Source organism: Silurus aristotelis (assembly GCF_946808225.1).
Source record: "Silurus aristotelis genome assembly, chromosome: 13".
NCBI lineage: Eukaryota > Metazoa > Chordata > Actinopteri > Siluriformes > Siluridae > Silurus > Silurus aristotelis.
In genome coordinates, this window is record NC_139586.1 from 19,005,445 (window position 1) to 19,028,465 (window position 23,021).

General features: G+C 36.8%; 2 protein-coding genes across 2 annotated transcripts; one reads left to right on the forward strand and one right to left on the reverse strand.

The window, feature by feature from the left end:
- Positions 1–286: 286 nt before the first annotated feature.
- LOC310735862 (aminopeptidase N-like) lies at positions 287–16,243 on the forward strand. Its single transcript, XM_083559085.1, has 21 exons — positions 287–446; positions 2,188–2,874; positions 4,144–4,286; positions 4,373–4,515; positions 4,589–4,715; positions 5,200–5,354; positions 5,432–5,545; positions 7,338–7,481; positions 7,820–7,885; positions 7,973–8,038; positions 8,342–8,517; positions 8,637–8,713; positions 8,975–9,108; positions 13,315–13,370; positions 13,482–13,629; positions 13,708–13,799; positions 13,884–13,994; positions 14,485–14,652; positions 14,783–14,923; positions 15,014–15,095; positions 15,874–16,243. Exons 2-21 carry the CDS (start codon positions 2,285–2,287, stop codon positions 16,024–16,026), a joined length of 2,886 nt encoding a protein of 961 aa, XP_083415211.1. The 5' UTR covers positions 287–446; positions 2,188–2,284; the 3' UTR covers positions 16,027–16,243.
- Positions 16,244–21,021: 4,778 nt separating this feature from the next.
- mespaa (mesoderm posterior aa) lies at positions 21,022–21,847 on the reverse strand (the record flags this gene model as incomplete). The annotated part of the gene is made up of 2 exons (XM_083559567.1): positions 21,022–21,108; positions 21,218–21,847. 2 exons carry the CDS (start codon positions 21,845–21,847, stop codon positions 21,022–21,024), a joined length of 717 nt encoding a protein of 238 aa, XP_083415693.1.
- Between the last annotated feature and the right edge of the window lie 1,174 nt (positions 21,848–23,021).

Below are 23,021 nucleotides of genomic sequence, written 5' to 3' on the forward strand. Positions count from 1 at the left end.
AATTATACGTTACATTTGCTTAATTCATTTATTTTGAATAAGACATTTTTGTTATACTAAGTTTAGCTTCTCTGGAGATGGTGGCACATAGTATTATTTAGTTGGGGGGGTTGTACAACTACCAGTAAGTGTGTGTGAGAAATCTGAATAAGGCACCACCTCCTGCTTAACCCAGACATCAGAGGTATATAGAGAGAGAGAGAGAGAGAGAGAGAGAGAGAGAGAGAGAGAGAGAGAGAGAGAGAGAGAGAGAGAGGGAGAGAGAGAGAGAGAGAGAGAGAGAGAGAAAGAGAGAGAGAGAGAGAGACAGAGAGAGAGAGAGAGAGACGAGAGAGAAGAGCGAAAGAGAGAGGAAAGAGGGAGAGGGGGAAGAGAACGTGTGTTTCTCATTAGCTTCATCAGTCTTCACTTCTTTCTTTTGCGCACGCTTTCAACATGGACACCTGGTATGTACTATTCTTTCTCTACCTCAAATTACACACGTTTTTGTACTTATTAATTTAATCCTCTGTTTTTATACAGGTTTTATATTCTTTAAATAACTGTTTTTGTTATGCTTTTTCAACAACCATGAATGTTTCTATTGTCCAGCTGATAATTAGTTTAGCATATGATGTAGAAACAGGACATGCCCTAAACACTTCACTATGCAGCTTCTAACTGAATTACAGTATTTGACTTTTTAACCAAATATTTGACAGCTTTAGTGTTACCACTTGGTCCAAGGCATGGGCAAAGACCTATTGCAGTATGTTATCAAAATATAAAAAAGCAAGATAATGAAGAACTTTAACATTCTTTATCACTAAGAATGATAGCTTTCTTCAGTCTTGGGAGGATGTTTCCAATTCTTATCTCTGTGTTTCAGACTGCAGGCTAATAAAACATATTGCATGTTCCAGGCAGTTTTTTTTTTATGTGTGTGCTGATGGCAATGTTTCACTGCCCACATATTTCCCAGACCACAGCATCTGCAATTCATCCTTTTGCCCATATCTCTCTCAATGTAACATCAATCATTAAAACATGCAGCGTTTGAAGCAATTTGTTTTGATTTATTTTCAGGAAACATCTTATGGTGCCTATATTTTAAGTCACATTCTACAACGTACTACAAGATGATCTGTAACGATACTGACCAAAGTTTCCTTTACTTCAAACTCTTGCGTTACTGCATAGTTTTCACCACTGTCTAAAAACAAATTATATGTCGCCTTTGAACGATTTTTAATCTTTTATGAGAGAACAAAAGCAATGATTTATGGATTTATGGAAGGCCATGTGCATGCTTCACAGACAGATTTTGGGATGAATATGGTTTCGTTTAGTCACGTCAAAACAGATTTGGGCAACCGAATGTGTGCTGTTGCTCATTTTTATGCAGTGATATTTCGGGTTTTGAATGCTGGTATGAAAATGGGTAACGGTGCTACCTTACAGCTTTTGGGTTTTTAGGTGATCCTGAACTTATACGACTGTCAATATCGTGTGGAGTCTGTGTTCCTCGGGCATTCATGGGATCGCCTCTGGATTCACCGCTTCTCAGATGAAAAAAAACATTTACTAAAGATGAATAATGGGCCAAAAATACCACAAAATAAATCAAACCCTGTCTAACAATTGTGTGAATTGGATTTATGGCCAAAAATAATGTGTGGAGTCATGGTGGTGTTCTGCTTGATTCAGTTCATCAGCGTTGTTCCATAGTTGTGTGTAGGCCAGATGAATGTGGTAAGTGTGAGCTATTACTGGCCTGAACTTCTCTGTTTTAGTCTGTGCTATGCAATGCCAGATTACAAAATCATCTTTGACATTGAAAAATGACAACACCATACTAATAACCTGGTTAACGATATATCATCTGCACTGTTTAAACAAATGTATGTATTTAAAGAGCTCTGACATAGAAGACAGAAAGGCAGTAAAAAAAATTAGAGCTGCATGAGCTGTTGTTTAAAAGCAGTTTTAAAATTTAGCAGTAATTATGTGGGCTAAAATATTTTTCACAAGTTACTATGTAAGTCATGTTGTTTTTTTATATTAATATACTTTTAAACTGAATCTTAGATTAACATGTTTTCCCTGTTCAATTCTTATGAATTATTATCAGAATGCACTGAATAAAAAGGTAATAAACTTTTAAAGATAATATTCATAATCTAATATTTCACACATTTATCTTCACAGATATGCCGCTTTCTAGCAGATGACACTTTTCCTTCAGCTCTGTTATGCTAGAATCTTCTTGTTAGTGTAAAAAAGCAGGAGATCTGATAAACCAACAATGGGAAAAGGCTACTACATCAGCAAAAAACTAGCCCTGGCATCTGTCCTGCTTGCTGCTGTAGGTTTAATCACAATAATCACATTATCTATAGTTTACTCTAAAGAGAAAGCCAAAAATGAACTCAAGCTCAATAACAAGACAACTATAGTTGTGTCCACGACTTCACCACCATCCAGTGAACCCTGGGACAAATACAGACTTCCTGACACCTTATCCCCTCAATATTACAATGTCACGCTGTGGCCTCATCTCACAATGGACAGCCAGGGCATGTACATTTTCACTGGTGAATCTGGGGTCGCGTTTACTAGTGTCAGAGAGACAGATCTGATCCTGATTCATTGCCACAAACTAAACTTGACTCTTTTCGATGGGTGGCATGCAAAGCTGATGGGAATGCAAAACACTATAGCTCCAGCCATTAGAAAAACCTGGTTCCAGGAGGAAACCCAGTACTTAGTGATCAAGCTTGAGGGGACACTAAAGCCGGGAAAGGTCTACTGGCTTTTTACACAATTCAGAGGAGAACTAGCTGATGATCTGGAAGGCTTCTACAGGAGTGAGTACGAGGAGGATGGTATCAAAAAGTAAGTATTTGAGAAGGAGGTTTGCTTGAATATTTCAGAATGTAAGCAAAAATGAGAATTTAGTTCTTGCTTCAGTCTTCTCCCTGTTCACTATTATTACCAATGTAACAGATTATTGCCACTCAGAAACACCAGTTCCAAAGTATGCAAGAAAACGTTATTTTATACAATAATGCTCTAAATGTTTGTATCCACATATTTTATGTATGTAAACACAAAATGGGCCTAAACCTGAAATTTGTTTTACTCACAAAATAAGTCATAGACACAACAGCAGTGTAAGCATGGTCTATTAATTACCACTCACTCAGAGCTCCTCACATCTTCACTCATAATTAGCTTTAGCTGATGTGTGAGGGAATGTACTTTTTTATATTGAGTATTATTAAAGTATTATTTTTTGTTTGTATCTTCTTCTTCTTCTTTCGGCTTCTCCCATTAGGGGTCGCCACAGCGGCTTATCTGTCTCCATACCCCCTTGTCCTCTACATCTGCTCTTCGTACCCAACTGCATGTCTTCCCTCACTACATCCATAAACCTGCTCCTTGGCCTTCCTCTTTTCCTCCTTCCTGGTGGCTCCATCCTCAGCATTCTCCTACTGATATACCCCATGTCCCTCCACTGCACATGTCATAACCAACTCAATCTTACCTCTCTCACTTTTTCTCCCAAAAATTCCAAATTCGCAATTCCAAAACTTTAGTCTAAACAAGATAAAGTGTTTTGGTAAGTTAAAATAAAACACCATTATTGTTCTTGCATCTGTTTAGATCACATTATCTATTTAGTCCTGAAATACCTAAATTAGCACTTTCCAAGTTTGTTGAATTCGAGTTATATTTATATTAAGTTTGTAATCTTGCGTACCAGTGTAGATTTATTCATTACTAGAGATTTAAAGCACTTTTGTACGTCGCTCTGGATAAGTGCGTCTGCTAAATGCCGCAAATGTAAATGTAAATGTAAATAGTGTATATGGAAAGGAACCATGACAACTTTAATTGTAATATGTTTTGTAAAATGATACATTTACATTTGGCCCACATCCTCAATCAAGTTTGAGTTTGGAGCCTTCCTAGGAAAGTTCATGGATTTACAGATGCTCTTTCTGGTTTATTGCATTGGATGGGACCAATTGATCTTGTCCTCTACACTCCTTAATGTAATTTAAATCATATTCATTTTATTTGTTACTTGTATAGTGATGGTTTGATGCTTTCTTGCCTTCATACATCAAATACAACTTTTATTGTAATTTTCCCCCCCAGAGTGCTCGCTATCACTCAAATGCAGGCCACGTCTGCTAGAAAAGCTTTTCCCTGCTTTGACGAGCCAGCCATGAAAGCCATATTTCACATCACCCTCATTCATGAACCAGGCACTGTTGCACTATCAAACAGTCGAGATATAGGTAAAAAAAAATCCATACAAACCTCTTCACCTATATACACAGTTTACAATTTGATCATACATTTGGTCTGATTTGTTTCCCCTTAGGTACAGAAAGCATTCAAATGAATGGACATGATATGATTAGTACTAGATTTGAACCCACAAAGAGGATGTCTACGTATCTTGTTGCTTTCATTGTCTGTGAATTTACACACACCAGCAAGCAAAAAGACAGCATGGATGTGATGGTAATTTGAATAAATAAACTGATTATTACATGTGACTCGACATGCCTGTTAATTCTGTGTATTTTTTTGGAAGTTTCGTATATGGGCAAGGAAAAACGCCATTGAAGAAGGTCAAGGAGACTACGCTCTCAACATCACACAACCAATACTAGAGTTTTTTGAGAAGTATTACAATGCTTCTTATCCTCTCTTGAAGTCAGGTATTACTTTATTGACTTTTTTTAGTTAATTTGCACTCGTTTTTTTTCCGTATATCTCCAATTTCTAATTCCTGCATTCACCCCATCAAAAGACCACTAATATCCAGGCAGGGTGAAAGGTAGCAAATGCTTATTCTTATGCATCCCAGATGCCTATAGTCAGTGTTGAAAAAAAGAAAGTTTGAATGTTTCAGTTTGAATAGAGAAAGTAATGATTTATTTTTCCAGAAAGCATAAACAAATGTGCTCTCTGGCCAATGGGATTATAACCTAAAGTTTTTCAAATTTTGGGTAATTCTTAAAATTAAATCTTTTAACTCTACAGATTGACAAACTTTGTAATTGTTTAAATTGAATTGCGCTTGGTTATGTCTGTGAATATTTCAGGCATTTTGAACAAATCTGGGTGATCTGCCGAAAAAGATTTCACCTGAATGTCTTCAGCACTAAATTATGGGAATTTGCTCTGTGTTTTCCTTTATAGACCAGATTGCACTGCCTGACTTTAATGCTGGAGCGATGGAAAACTGGGGACTCATCACTTACAGAGAAACAGCACTCCTATTCGATCCCAAAACCTCTGCCAATGGCAACAAACAGAGGATTGCAACTGTTGTGGCTCATGAGCTTGCTCATATGGTAATGTTTCCACTATGTGAGAAACATGTCTGTCTTTAGTTTGACATCATGCTAATGGTGCGGTTTGTGTCTTTCAGTGGTTTGGAAATCTTGTGACGCTAAAATGGTGGAATGATCTGTGGCTGAATGAAGGGTTTGCATCATACGTGGAGTACCTTGGAGCTGACTATGCAGAGCCAACCTGGAACATTGTGAGACAATTCTAAAAATCAAATCAAATCAAATTATATTTGTCACATACACATTCATACAGAGTATGACATGTAGTGAAATTTGTTACGATTGTCCAACATGTATATATGTATATATATATATATATATATATATATATATATATATATATATATATATATATATATATATATATATATATATATATATACAGTGAGGAAAATAAGTATTTGAACACCCTGCTATTTTGCAAGTTCTCCCACTTAGAAATCATGGAGGGGTCTGAAATTGTCATCGTAGGTGCATGTCCACTATGAGAGACATAATCTAAAAAAAAAAATCCAGAAATCACAATAAATGTTTTTGTACACCTATTTTGTACAGTATTTGAACACCTCTCTATCAGCTAGAAAATCTGCCCCTCAAAGACCTGTTAGTCTGCCTTTAAAATGTCCACCTCTACTACATTTATTATCCTAAATTAGATGCACCTGTTTGAGGTCGTTAGCTGCATAAAGACACCTGTCCACCCCATACAATCAGTAAGAATCCAACTACTAACATGGCCAAAATCAAAGAGCTGTCCAAAGACACTAGAGACAAAATTGTACACCTCCACAAGGCTGGGAAGGGTTACGGGGAAATTGCCAAGCAGCTTGGTGAAAAAAGGTCCACTGTTGGAGCAATCATTAGAAAATGGAAGAAGCTAAACATGACTGTCAATCTCCCTCGGACTGGGGCTCCATGCAAGATCTCACCTCATGGGGTCTCAATGATCCTAAGGAAGGTGAGAAATCAGCCCAGAACTACATGGGAGGAGCTGGTCAATGACCTGAAAAGAGCTGGGACCACCGTTTCCAAGGTTACTGTTGGTAATACACTAAGACGTCATGGTTTGAAATCATGCATGGCACGGAAGGTTCCCCTGCTTAAACCAGCACATGTCCAGGCACGTCTTAAGTTTGCCAATGACCATTTGGATGATCCAGAGGAGTCATGGGAGAAAGTCATGTGGTCAGATGAGACCAAAATAGAACTTTTGGGTCATAATTCCACTAAACGTGTTTGGAGGAAGAAGAATGATGAGTACCATCCCAAGAACACTATCCCTACTGTGAAGCATGGGAGTGGTAGAATCATGCTTTGGGGGTGTTTTTCTGCACATGGGACAGGGCGACTGCACTGTATTAAGGAGAGGATGACCGGGGCCATGTATTGCGAGATTTTGGGGAACAACCTCCTTCCCTTAGTTAGAGCATTGAAGATGGGTTGAGGCTGGGTCTTCCAACATGACAATGACCCGAAGCACACAGCCAGGATAACCAAGGAGTGGCTCTGTTAGAAGCATATCAAGGTTCTGGCGTGGCCTAGCCAGTCTCCAGACCTAAACCCAATAGAGAATCTTTGGAGGGAGCTCAAACTCCGTGTTTCTCAGCGACAGGCCAGAAACCTGACTGATCTAGAGAGGATCTGTGTGGAGGAGTGGGCTAAAATCCCTCCTGCAGTGTGTGTAAACCTGGTGAAAAACTACAGGAAACGTTTGACCTCTGTAATTGCAAACAAAGGCTACTGTACCAAATATTAACATTGACTTTTTCAGGTGTTCAAATACTTATTTGCAGCTGTATCATACAAATAAATAGTTAAAAAAATCATACATTGTGATTTTTGGATTTTTTTTTTTAGATTATATCTCTCACAGTGGACATGCACCTACGATGACAATTTCAGACCCCTAAGTGGGAAAACTTTAAAAATAGCAGGGTATATATATATACAAATCTTATTTCCCCTGATCTTGTCTCTCTACAGAAAGACCAGATCATACTATACGACATTTACCGTGCATTTGCAGTGGACAGCCTGGTGTCCTCCCACCCTTTGTCCTGCAAAGAAGAAGAGGTTAATACACCATCGGAAATCACCCAAATGTTCAACACCATCTCTTACAGCAAGGTGAAATGGTTTAAAGTGTTTAATTCATTTCCTTTGGATGTTTTAGGGTTAACTTTGTGAAGGGCTTCTAGTCTTGAAACATTTCTGATAGGGACACTCTATATAGACCCCTTAAACTTTTAAGTGTCCTCAGCATTTGTCTTCCATGGTTCATGTCTTATGCTCAAGTTATTTTGATCTTGTTCCAGTTTCCTTTAGTTTTGTTCTTTATTTTATTGACTGTGTGTGTTTATCAACCGTTGTCCTATTGACCCATGGTATCTATGTTACATAATACTAGTACATAATAATCTATCTATTTCTCTGTCTGTCTGTCTATCTCAATATCTATCTTACAGGGTGCTGCGGTGCTGAGGATGCTCTCTCAGTTTCTCACTGAGCCTGTCTTTGCCAAAGGACTTAGTGTAAGCTTTACTGGAATCTTGTTAATGACAGTTGTGTTTGTGTCAATCAAAGACAATAATGCATCTTTTCACTGTTCCCTTTTACAGACATATCTGAATGAGTTTGCTTTTAGGAGCTCTACATATACTGACCTTTGGGATCATCTTCAGATGGTATGTAGCCATACTGCACTAGTCGAATGTAAATAATGTCAAATACTGAATGGGGTTGCATAGTGGAGCAGCTGGAAGCATTTCCATCTCACAGCTCGTTCCAAGTCTTAACATGTTTCCTCTATTTCCGCTGGTTTCCCCCCCCCACACCCTCAAAAAACATGCTGGTGGATTGACTATGCAAAGTTTTCTTCACTCATGCTCAGTGTTTTTGGAATAGGTACTGGATCTGCTGCTATCCTGTCAAGGAGTAGTAATTGCTCTATTTATCTTCTCTCATAATGTATCCAATGTCTTCTTCAGGCAGTTGATAAAACGCCACAAGTAAAATTGCCACACAGCATCCATGACATCATGAACCGCTGGATTCTCCAAATGGGTTTTCCAGTCGTCACAATTGACACCCAAACTGGGAATGTGAGCCAGAAGCACTTTCTGCTGGAGCCAAACGCCGTGGTACATCGACCATCGGAATTCAAGTATGACAATTAAACACACCGTTTCGATTCTTAGCTTTATAAAGCTGTTGCAAGCTGAAATGATAGGAAATGAAATGAAAGCTTAACAATATGCATGTTTAAACCTTCTATTTTTTAAGTTATGAATGGTTTATTCCAATCAAATGGATGAAGAGTGGTGCAGAACAGGAACAAATCTGGCTTCTTCAAAAATCAGGTATCTCAAATGCATGCTTTTACAAATACAATACCTTTTGTATTGAAAGCTCGAACATGCAATTAGCATCAATTAGCATCAATGCTTTTCTTCTTACACTCCAACATATGGCATAATTATGGTTCCTGATATGAAGTAACTCGGATACTGGTTCTTTTTGTTGTAAAATGAATGGTTGATTTGTGCATGTCTCACCATAACCCTCTCTCTTAGCCTATGATTAAAATACTTACTTTTTGAATTCTTGTGTTGTTTCTTCAGCTATGCACAAACCACTAAAAGCCAGAAACGATGAATGGGTTTTGGCAAATCTAAACGTTTCAGGCTACTACAGAGTCAATTATGATGCTGCAAACTGGGAACGACTCCTTGACCAGCTGACAACCGACCACCAGGTACAGAAAAGAAAAATAGCCAGAGATTCTTGAAGTGGCATTCTCTAATCTAGATAGATTCATAATGTTAAATGTTAATACCATCCAAAATTGGATTATTAGCATACACCTGTTGGTAGGGGTGTCCCTGACTAAGGATTTTCACAGTCAAGTCTTGCCTATATTTTATTAACATGCAAGCGCACATTTTTGTTTGACCATTTTTATTAAAAAGATAAATAATTTTTACTCAGATATTTAAAAAAAATAAAATACACACCGGCGAAATTTGTTTTAATGTAAAATAATCAAGCACCAAAATTCGCTATGATGCACACATCCGGCAATTAAAATTATCTGTGTGAAAACTCGGCAAAAGTTCTGTCTGGTGTCTTGATGATTTACACAATTTAAGACATTTACAAGAATATTTTTCATGCTTTATGTTGAGTATGGTTTCACTAATAATAAACATATATTTAAATAAAGCATCCATATTTGTCCATACCCATGTTGATTAGAGTATTAAAAACTTGAAAAGTATTTATTTAAGGTACATTTTTTAGGACAGATAAAAATGTGTGATTAAGTTTAAATTAATCAGAAGTTAATTTATGACAATCATGCTATTAGTAAAAAATGTTATCGATTGACCACCCTATTAATTAAATTCATTATTTTTATTTGTATAGCGCTTTTAACAATGAACATTTTCTAAAAGCAGCTTTACACAGAAAATGTGGTGAGTATAAGTGAATATGTTTTTTATTAGTGAGTTTGTCCCTGATGATCAAGCCGATGGCAACTAATATATATATATATATATATATATATATATATATATATATATATATATATATATATATATATATATATATATATATATATATACAGTGAGGAAAATAAGTATTTGAACACCCTGCTATTTTGCAAGTTCTCCCACTTAGAAATCATGGAGGGGTCTGAAATCCAGAAATCACAATATATGATTTATAAACTATTTATTTGTATGATACAGCTGCAAATAAGTATTTGAACACCTGTCTATCAGCTAGAATTCTGACCCTCAAAGACCTGTTAGTCTGCCTTTAAAATGTCCACCTCCACTACATTTATTATCCTAAATTAGATGCACCTGTTTGAGGTCGTTAGCTGCATAAAGACACCTGTCCACCCCATACAATCAGTAAGAATCCAACTACTAACATGGCCAAGACCAAAGAGCTGTCCAAAGACACTAGAGACAACATTGTACACCTCCACAAGGCTGGAAAGGGCTACGGGGAAATTGCCAAGCAGCTTGGTGAAAAAAGGTCCACTGTTGGAGCAATCATTAGAAAATGGAAGAATCTAAACATGACTGTCAATCTCCCTCGGACTGGGGCTCCATGCAAGATCTCACCTCGTGGGGTCTCAATGATCCTAAGAAAGGTGAGAAATCAGCCCAGAACTACACAGGAGGAGCTGGTCAATGACCTGAAAAGAGCTGGGACCACCGTTTCCAAGGTTACTGTTGGTAATACACTAAGACGTCATGGTTTGAAATCATGCATGGCACGGAAGGTTCCCCTGCTTAAACCAGCACATGTCCAGGTACGTCTTAAGTTTGCTATTGACCATTTGGATGATCCAGAGGTCATGGGAGAAAGTCATGTGGTCGGATGAGACCAAAATAGAACTTTTGGGTCAAAATTCCACTAAACGTGTTTGGAGGAAGAAGAATGATGAGTACCATCCCAAGAACACCATCCCTACTGTGAAGCATGAGGGTGGTAGCATCATGCTTTGGGGGTGTTTTTATGCACATGGAACAGGGCGACTGCACTGTATTGAGGAGAGGATGACCGGGGCCATGTATTGTGAGATTTTGGGGAACAACCTCCTTCCCTCAGTTAGAGCATTGAAGATGGGTCGAGGCTGGGTCTTCCAACATGACAATGACCCGAAGCACACAGCCAGGATAACCAAGGAGTGGCTCTGTAAGAAGCATATCAAGGTTCTGGCATGGCCTAGCCAGTCTCCAGACCTAAACCCAATAGAGAATCTTTGGAGGGAGCTCAAACTCCGTGTTTCTCAGCGACAGGCCAGAAACCTGACTGATCTAGAGAAGATCTGTGTGGAGGAGTGGGCCAAAATCCCTCCTGCAGTGTGTGCAAACCTGGTGAAAAACTACAGGAAACGTTTGACCTCTGTAATTGCAAACAAAGGCTACTGTACCAAATATTAACATTGACTTTCTCAGGTGTTCAAATACTTATTTGCAGCTGCATCATACAAATAAATAGTTAAAAAATCATACATTGTGATTTCTGGATTTTTTTTTTAGATAATGTCTCTCACAGTGGACATGCACCTACGATGACAATTTCAGACCCCTCCATGCTTTCTAAGTGGGAGAACTTGCAAAATAGCAGGGTGTTCAAATACTTATTTTCCTCACTCTATATATATATATATATATATATATTGTTGCCACCGTCTTGATCATCACATTTTATGTGTAAAGCTGCTTTTAGAAAATGTTCATTGTTTTTTATATATATATATATATATATATATATATATATATATATATATATATATATATATATATATATATATATATATATATATATAAAACAATAGGCTGTAGATCAGGGGTGGGCAATGAATTTTTACAAGGGGCCACATGAGAAACCTGAATTGTGTCAGAGGGCCACACCTACGATAATATTTTAGGGATGCACCGAAATGAAAATTCTTGGCCGATACCAAAAACGAAAAATGAGGAAACCAAAGCCAAAAAGAAAAGATTGTCAATTATTAGAACCATTGCATTTATGGCTATGAGTGTGTACTAACCTCACTAAAATCAATGCAATGCAATTCAAAGAATAAATCAACTACAAAAGTTTTTTATTTATTATTATAAATTATTGTTATTTATTTGTTACCATTCATAGTATTGACAGACAGGCAGCGGTCCATTATTATTAGCAGCGGTCTGTTAAACGAAAATAATTGACCGCCGAACGTTTGGAAGCGCATTCAAGTGAATGGAACGTTCCAATCTACAGCATTAAGAAGAGCCGTGTAATAAATAATATTATATTATAATAATTATTATTTTCGGGATCCACGGGGAATGTTTCAAAGATCATCCCGTCGATCCACTGGCGACCACTAATCTAAGGTATTAAATTCCATCATTTTTTGTGTTATGCTTTTTGCCTTGGCAGCATCAATGGGAAACTTTCCTGCCTTTTCAAAAACGTCCTCTACAGACGGAGTGCGCATGCTCGGATTGACTTTACTTTTCTGCGCTGCATTCTTCTCATATTTAGAATGGCAATCGTGATGTTTGGATTTCAGGTTATAAATCAAACCCGACGTGGAGAAACTCTTTGCAGATACACCCCCTCTTAAAATTTCACCATTGCATGTTTTGCAAATCGCTATCCGTGTGTCTTTCTCCGAGATATTGAAATAAGTCCACACCGCAGACATGTTGGCTCTTATCCAGATAACCGTGTGCTGGCTGCACTTTTTTATTGCGTCATTACAATTGTGTTTCCGCCTTGTTGTTTCGGTGATTTAGGTATTTCGGCCGGAGATTTTCGGTCGCCAAATTTTCGGTGCATCCCTGTAATTTATGATTGGCCTCACGTCATAAATTACGCCAGGGACGTACAAAGGGCCAGACGTGGCCCGCGGGCCGTAGTTTGCCCAGGTCTGTTGTAGATTAACTTTTTGAGAAAAAACTAGTAGTTCTATGTAAAATAATACATTGAGCACCCCCATATAACCAAAATGGCATGATCCTCGTTTCATAACACCTCTGAAAACTTCAACTGTGAGACTCGTAGTCAAATCAGGCTCCACCTGACTAAGCACTGAATCTGCGACTATTCGGGGTCACTCCTAACATATAGATATAATATTTACACATTTATCAGCACACACAGATTATAAGACTATACTAAATATATAATACTATATATATATATATATATATATATATATATATATATATATATATATATATATATATATATATATACATATATATATATATATATATATATATATATATATATATATATATATATATATATGTATATGCATATATATATGTATATATATATATATATATATATATATATATATTATATATATATATATATATATATATATATATATATATATATATATATACATACTATAATTGGTTTTCCTGTATTTGTTTAGAAAATACCAGTGATTAATAGAGCACAGATTCTGGATGATGCCTTTACTCTGGCAAGGTAACATCATCATTCGTGGACATTTCTTTCAATATCCCAGTGTTAAGTGACGCCATTGTTTCCCTGTTGAATGCACACTTGTTTATATTACTCATGTTCCATTTCCTACAGGGCATCTATCATAAACATAACTCTTGCTCTAAGAACGACTAAATATCTGTCTATGGAAAGAGCATACATTCCGTGGGAAGCGGCTCTTCGAAGCCTCAGCTCGTTATTTGCCGTGTTTGATCGCAATGAGGTTTATGGCCCGATGCAGGTGAGCCCGTGAAAGACAAAGCTAAAAACAGCCGTCATTTTTCATTCAATGTAATAGTGTTTATATTTGTCCTTTCAGGCCTACTTGCGAAAACAAGTCAAGCCTCTCTTTAATCATTTTACTTCAGTAACTGCAAACTGGACGAGGGTTCCTGAAGGCCACACTGATCAGTAAACACAGTATTTAAGCATTTAAGCATTTCTCTTAACTCTTGTCAGGTAACTGAGTATTAAAATAAAGTCTCTTGTGTTTAGATTCACAAATATCATTGCAATGTCGCTGGCTTGCAGTACAGGAGTACAGGGATGCCTTGATCTCACCAAGCTCTGGTTTAGACAGTGGATGCAGGACCCTGAACACAATAGGTAAGGACATATAGAAAATGCATCATTATACACTACTTTACCTCAAAACATCACAGATTGGCTTCTAATATGGATGTAGAATGTTTGTGATGTAATATGTTTGTTGGGAAATATACAGTGAAGAAAAAAATTCACCATAAAAAAAGTTTCACCTTCAATCATAAATGAATAGAATTTGTCAATAACAATTTATGAGATCTGCAGTCTTTACTTATTTTTACAAGCAACATTCTGTAAAATAAAATAAATCTGCTGTTCATAATTGATCAAAAAATAACATCCCAGTGGGTACACAATTATTTGAATTGTCTATTTACTGCAAGGATAATAGTCGGAGCTGGCTCTGCTTTCATTGTGATTTCTTAAGATGTTGCATAGTTTTTATGAAGAAAGCAACCTTTTTACTGGTTATTTGAAAAAACAAAACAGTCTCATAAGAATGAATTCCTTCAAATAAACACATACGTTTATTTAATGTTGTTTTGGTTAGGATTCACCCGAACCTGAGATCGACGGTGTACTGCAAAGCTATCGCTGCAGGAGGAGTGGAGGAATGGGACTTTTGCTGGAAGATGTTTAAAAAGGCAACAGTAGCAGCTGAGGCGGTCAAACTGAGGTCAGCTTTATCCTGCACCAAACAACCATGGCTGCTTAACAGGTAAATATTCTGAATCTTCTGAACCTATTTTGAATTGTGCTTTAAGCTGCACAAAATCTTTAATAGATTCACTCAATTTAAAATGCGGAATTCCTTTCCCACCTTTTCATCTTTTCATTTTCATGACAAGGTTCCTCGAATACACTCTGGATCCTGAAAAGATTCGTAAACAGGACGCAACTTCGACAATAGGATCAATTGCCAGCAATGTGGTCGGCCAGCCTCTGGCATGGGACTTCGTCAGAGCACGATGGGAGTATCTTTTTAAAGTGTAAGACTGTCATATGTAAAATGTAAAAATGTAAAAAAAAAACTTTTGCAATGCTAAGAAAAATCATAAAGAATCATATTTGTTTTGCAGGTATGGATCTGGATCATTCAGCTTCTCCAGGCTGATAAGTGACGTCACTGCCAGATTCTGCACACCTTTCGAGCTACAGCAGGTAAGGCATTAAAAAAGATTCACATTGTAGAATTCACAGGGAAGAGTGGTGGCTTCTCAGTTAAAGAGCTATGTTGGTAAATTCAAGAGATTGAGCTTACGGTTATAAAGAATAAATAAAGAGCTATTGTTTTCTTTTGTGATTGGAATTCATTGTCTTTTAATTGTAATTAAACCTAAAATATATGACAGATAAATAACTGTAAATAAAATGCGTTGTCTATGTATCTGAAAATTCTCTGCTTTGTAAACTAAGCTCTTTAGCACTTTACCTACGCATTGGTTTAAAAACCAGAGTTTATGTTTAGAGGGAAATTAGATGGAGTTATGGAAATGTGTATGGAGGTATGCCATCTATTTTCTATGGCTGTATATTGGTGCTGTGCATTAATCCAGTGGGAATGGGAAAGAAATAGCATTTTTACCAGGGAATGATGACAATCATTCATGTATTTTATTTATTTTTTTTTTACCTGTGAGATTATTTTGTATCAACCGGGTATACCATCATACCATTACATAAAAAAACCCCATACCAATTAGATGTCTTAATGTGTATCATGTATGAATCTATTTATGAGTCTAAACACAGCCAAATCAAACTTTTCTTAGATTTACTCTTTTTAAAACATGCGCTGTGGTTTCGGAAGACCTTTTTTTCTTTCACATGAGCACCATATAAGTTATTGTTTGTGTATTGAATCTCATCAGTCATGTTGAAAAGTTTGGATTTAGTTTGAATAATATAATCCCACACCTCATTGTGCCATGTGCTGCAGTTGAAGCAGTTCCAAAAGGACAATGCAGACATAGGCTTTGGCTCAGCTTCACAGGCTCTGCAGCAAGCGATGGAGAAGACAACGGCCAGGATCAAATGGCTGGCTGAGAATAAGGATCAAGTTCTGAACTGGTTCATCTCTGAGACAGCATAAACTGCACAGCACCTCAACAGGCTTACAAACTCCATTTAGGACAGTTACAGGAGAGGAATGAATGGACCGACATTTTGGAGAGAACTTATAGACGTACCAGCATATTAACAGCAATTCCTAATAAACTTGAATTGTTTTTCTATTAGTAAGTGTGGCTGGTATCAGTGGACTTACAAGGCTATGCCTTATATTTTTAACAGTAAAAACATCAATGCAAGATTGTATTTTTTTCCCCATTAAATTAGATTGTATGCTCTTAGACCAGTAGCGCATTACAAACCTGAAAATCTTAAAAACAAGAAAAAATAAAAATGCTACTACTACTACAACTACTACTACTAATAATAATTGCATATAGTTAATTTGGGTGCAAAGTTTGCTGTCTTTACTGCTTGTGCATTAGAGTTCTCATTAATATAATACTGAAGTTTGAAACATTAAGAAACAAACAACTTTTTATATATATATATATATATATATATATATATATATATATATATATATATATATATATATATATATATATATATATATATATATATATATATATATAGTTATGAAGAAATATTGTGTTTTGCCATTTTGTTAGATTTTAAAACTCAAATGGGATTAATTAGGATTATATATTGTCATTCTTGACAATTTGAGTCCCAGTGGAGTTGAAACTGCTTGGAAAGCAATATTACAGTCTTTCCATAATTCTGCTAGTTTTGACAAGAGTTTGATCAAAGTATAAAAAAATGACTTGTAATAGATCATGTTAAATGCTTAGATATAAAAATTTTATAAAAACATAATCAGAATGCATTTTTGAATATGAGTGTGTACAAAAACCCAGACTTGTTGTATTTCTGTTTTAAAGAATATTTTACAGCTTTAACACAAATCCTTTAGAGTCTATCAAAGGTGGGAATTACATCCAGTTACTTTGACACCGTAATTAACTCTGTTTTTTGAAGTTATTAGCATAATTAGCAGAGCGTTGATTGCAATATTAGTGAGATATATTAGCTTATTATCTGGCAGCTGCAAAGAAATCTAAATTCTTAACTCAAGATTGTATCAGTTTTGAGAATAAGATCTAATACCTAGTTACTGTAATCCATTTTTTACTCTGTACACTTTATATGTATTAGCATTCAACTAGTTTACAGGGTCAGAGTTATCCCACTATATAGCTTGAGATTAACACTTGAGATATTAGGGAAAAAGCTATTGTTAGTTAGCCTTAGCATTTTTTGGGAAAGCACTATTATACCAACAGAATCTATAATGACTTATGTGTGATATGTGGCAGATGTATTTTTCCTTACTAAAATAAATGCTAAAATATTTTCCAAGTAAATATATGTGTATACGTTTCTACTTGAAATTGAGGGACAGATTTGAAGCTGTGTTTCTATTTGTATCACAGCAATTACAGTTTGTTCAAGCTCAAGTTGATTTCTATTGTGCTTTTCACAAAGGACATTGTCTCAAAGCAGCTTCACAGAACATAAGAACCATAGAACAAAAAAACATTTAATATAAGTGAATTATGTGTGTTTATCAACACATAAAATATATATATATATATATATATATATATATATATATATATATATATATATATATATATATATATATATATATATATATATATATACACATGCATATCTCAGAACACCTTTACTTTTTTTTGTTCAAAGTCTTTTTATTGATATTTTACATGATATAAGATTTTCTATAAAAAAAAGAGAAACAAAACAAATTTTTGCTCCAACAGAGCTCCACACCCCCCTGCACCATTACTATACATTATGCACACTCGAGATACAAATATACATATACATATATCACATCACTATATGTATATATGTTAATATACACAGGTGGAGATGGTATTGAGCCCTTTCCTGTTTGCAGTGGTGATGGACAGGTTGATGGACGAGGTCAGACAGGAGTCTCCATGGTCTATGATGTTTGTGGATGATATTGTGATTTGTGGTGAGAGTAGGGAGCAGGTTGAGAAGAGCCTGGAGAGGTGGAGGTACGTGCTGGAGAGAAGGGGAATGAAAGTCAGTAGGAGTAAAACAGAGTATATGTGTGTGAATGAGAGGAAGGGCAGTGGAGTGGTGCGGTTGCAGGGAGAAGAGGTGGATAAGGTGGAGGAGTTCAGGTACCTGGGATCAACAGTGCAAAGTAATGGAGAGTGTTAGAGAAGTTAGAAAAGCATGCAGGCAGGGTGGAGTGGGTGAAGAAGAGTGGAAGGAGTGATTTGTGATAGAAGGGTATCTGCAAGAGTGAAAGGGAAAAATATATGAGGCAGAGCTGGAGGTGGCAGAGTTGAAGACGCTTTTCAGAGAGATTTTCTTTGTTAGTAACGAGGATGGACAGAATTAGAAATGAGTTTATTAGAGGGACAGCGCATGCAGGACGTTTTGGAATCAAGGTGAGGGAGTTGCGATAGAGATGGTTTGGACATGTGCTGAGGAGGGACATGGGATATATTTGTAGGAGAATGCTGAGGATGAGTTGTCAGGCAAAAGGAAATGAGGAAGGCCAAAGAGGAGGTTTATGGATGTGGTGAGGGAAGACATGAATTTGGGCCTCACATCCAGACTATGCAACGTTTTTTTTCTCTCAAGCCATCAGATTCCTCAACAAGAAGGATAATCCGATGTGGCGACCCCTAACGGGAGCAGCTGAAAAAAGATTAAGACAGGTTTAATATACACATATACACACAGAGCAAAAACAAATAAATAAAGAAGGACAGAAAGAGAGGTAAATAAAATTACAACAGCAAAGTCAATCAGCAAATATTACATTTGGATTCATTTGTTCTATATATGTCAGCACTGGCTGCCAAATAGAGAAAAACATTGACTAGAGCTTTTAGTGGAGTACTGAATCTTCTCTAGTGCAAGATGATGCATAAGGTCCCTAATCCAGTGACTAAAAGTAGGTGGAGATTTGTCCTTCCATTTACACAATATAAGTCGCCTGGCTATTAAAGTCCAGAAATCAAAATGTTTGTATTATTATCTAAACAGAGCTCTGTAGTTAAGCCAAATCTTGCAAGAATAGGAGAAGGATTAAAAGATAAACACAAAACCTCTGAAAGAAAATTAAATATTAATTACCAGAAATAAACAAGCTTAAGTATAACCAAAACATTATACAGTAGGTGTTTAAAATATTTAGAGATTCTTTTGCTTTAAAAGTTCCTTCCTATACACAGGTATGAACCCTGAGGTTGTCATCTTTTATTGCCTATCTGCTTCGAGATTCATGGATCATGGATGCTTTTCTGCATACCATGTTTGTAATGAGTATTTTTTTTTAAGTTACTATAACCTTCCTATCTGGTCATTCTCCTCTGATCTCTGCATCAAAATGTATTTCAATTTGCATAATTCTGTCAAACTCTAGAGACTGCTGTATGTGAAAACCCCCATACGATCAGCAGTCTGTAATACTTGAAACAGCCTGTTTGACATTAACAACCATGCCAGACTCAAAATCACTGATTTTGCATTTTCCCCTTTTTAAACGCTTGATATGAACATTAACTGAAGCTCTTAAACCTGCATAGAAAACCAAAAGTAACAGGACATGGAGTCATTTAGCAGCAGCAAGCAAATTGTTTCACGGTCCCCTGGTGGTCTAGTGGATAAGATGCAGTGCTCTCACCGCTGCGAAACGGGTTCGATCCCCGGTCAGGGAACCATCCCCAGCCACTCTCAGTGCCGGTCCCAAGCCCGGATAAATTGGGGAGGGTTGCGATAGGAAGGGCATCCAGCGTAAAACATGTGCCAAATCAAACGTGCGGAGGATCCGCTGTGGTGCCCCCTAACGGAAGAAGCCAAAAGAAAGTTTAAGCAAATTGTTTCCTACAATTTACTCTTTTTATTTTACTATATCGTTCTACTACAGCACCTATTCTTAGGAAACAGAGCAAACTGATATGAGTGGCTCACTGAATTGTTTATTGAGAAGGAAAATGATCAAAACCTTCCCAGTCACAGAATCTCTATCCAATCAAACACCTAGGGGTGATATTGGTCTAATGTTCTAGATAACACTTTTCAACATCCTCACCACATTAAATAAGGAGAATATTTTTTAGAAGTTCATTTTCCAGTATTGATCCAGTGACTTGTAAAATCTATACCAAGCTACAGTAAAGCTGTTCTGTACTGATGGCTTGTAATGGACAAAAACCTTTACTAAGCAACTGAAACAGGACGTAGATGAGACACACAGCACAGATGGACAAAGGAAGTGTTTTGTCTGGGAACAGCTGCAGGCTTGTCGCCTTGGAGTTGCACTGTTTTTAAAGACCCATCCTCAATCTGACAGTCCCACACCTCTCGATTGACACCAACAGAGCAGCTGCACTGGAATAAAAGTTGCCTAAATATCCCCTTCAAGTTTATGTAAATCATTTAGATTTCCCAAGAACCTCCCAAAAAGAAACTCTCTGGGTTGATATTAGAGTTCACATTCTCGCAATCCACATTTGGTCAGCAGGACCTCAAGATATTAAGTCACATTTCAGAGTGGAGTCCCGTTGGGTTCAGTGCTCAACCCATGTTTACTGACCAGCAGCATTAAAAGAGCTACATGGTGAGAATGATTTTACTGTTGTGCTTGTCTTATATTTATCTCACCAGGGGACCTTCCTTCAAGGTGCTAATTACAATGTGATATTCCAATCACCCACCTGTCTGTCATTAGGATGTGTTGGCCTATAAATAGATATTTAAGAAACTCATAGAGAATTTTAGACCACAGAGCGTGATAAAATAAAACACAGAATAATATTTTTAAATAGTGTTTTTTTTTGTTTTATTTATAACAAATATTTTGTGATCAATAAATAATGTAATGTAAAAAATACAAAAATATAAATAAGAATATAAAATATTTACTATTTACAAGCTTTGCTGTATTAACAACTTTGCACAAATGAATAGTTGTAGATATCAATAAAATTGTCCTCCATTGTGGTTAGCACTGTTCATAATAACAATATTGTTGCTGTGGAATCCAATAATCCTGAGCTGGAGATGGCGGCAGGCTGCTGTTCTCTGCATTCTGTTGAAAAATAAAGCAGATATTAGGCATAATTAGAACAAATAAATTCTTAATGAATAAACACAATTCTTAGGTTATTATTTGCAGATAATAAAGACAATGTACCTACCTGAGAGTAAGGCATACTGAAGATCTCCTGTGTGGAGAAGCTTGATGTCTGAGGAGGCACTTGATTAAAGCTCTGTCCATAGAAATCTGAAGTGTTTGGAGCCTGCATTGGTGCTGAAGGACTTCCATGCGCTGCCTCTTCCTTGCCGAGCTCCAGCTGAGCCGACAGGTAGGAAATGTAGTGGATGGTGAGGCGCAGAGTCTCAATCTTAGTCAGCATCTGTCCAGCGGGAGCCACTGATGGAGGCAGGTAGGTCCTGAGGTGCTGCAATGCTTTGGTCAGGTCCCTCATCCTGAGCTTTTCTCGTTCGCTGGCACTCTGGCGCTTCAGCCCAGGGAACTTTGACCGTGGTCGTCCGGTCCTCTTTGCCACCTTGCCATGTTTCATTTCTTCTTGATCACTGTTGTTCTTCAGAGGCAAACTCTCTGGAAAGCTGTCCTGTCGTGCTCCAGGATGGAAAGTTGGTGGAGAGAAACAGCAAGAATCGGTGGAAGAAGCTGGTGAGAGGCTGCTGCAGGCACTGTAGTAGCCGGCATCAGAAGCAGAGAAGCTTTGCTCCAGGAGGCCTTCACAGTCAAACAGAAACTCTGTGTTATCCTGGAGCTGGACAAGAGAGCTAGAGACATCCATGGTTGCTTGGAGTGAAGAAAGGTCTTGAGGAGAGGCTATGAGTCTAACTGATGCTGGAGCAGTGTGGAGTTCTTGTATATATCCTCCATGAGGTGTGAGGTGGCACCTCTAGGAGCTGTTCTCAGGCCAGAGAGCAGAGGTGACACCACAGGCAGGGGGTCCATGGGAAAGGGCAGCTCATCCAGGCTCAAGGCTAAGGTGTGAGCTCCACAAGAAACACCTACTGATCCTCACAACTAAGAAAATGTCTGAAATCACAAGTAACACTTTGGACATACAGATACAAAGTTTGATTCAAATATAAAACACACTACAGCTTAATTTAAAATAGCAAGGCATTGTCAGGAATCATTTCTGATATGCCAGGATTGTAGCTGATACATGACCCATATATTACTTCCTTTATTTCATTGATTCCTCTTATTATAATTATATTAAATGAATTATTTATGATTTATTTTGATTTATTAAGATTTATATTTACTTTTACATGCATGTTCTGTTTTGGGTCATTACTGAAATCTGTAATCTAATATTTGTACTATGATAGAAAATACCTTTATTTTCATTCCTGACCTTTCCACTGCAAGAACATGCTTGAACTATGGCCTCCTTTTGGGGGTTTGAGATTTAAATCAAGTGTCCAATCCAAAAGCTTATATTTTTTACTTCTATAACAGTAACTCATGATCATGGCTGGCAAAGTTTACTATTGCCAGCCAAGTAATATTACTTAAATATTATCTTACTTAAGGTCTTTAACATGCTTAAAACAAGACTACTTTGAACTGTACTTTTCCTTGTAACAAGGGTGGAAGTATGAAACCTATGAAATAATTTATCTGGTATCTTCCTTGAAAGCATGTAGTGTTCCTGTAAAGCTTTATTCTAAAAATGCTTCAACTTTTAAACCCAATATGATCACAAAATTATTTATGTACATTGCCACATTTGATAGATACATTATATCTATGTTTGTTGGTGAAAGTTACATCTTAAAAGTACAAAAGTAACAAGAAAAGGTTCTTTGCTTTTCTACTTTACAACAGGTTTTGGAATTTAGAATTTATTACAATTTACATTGGAATTGAATTATTGCCTGATCCATACTACACCATATTTAGCAAAAAATATACAAAGATGTATACGTATACTATACGTTTCAATGTGCCAG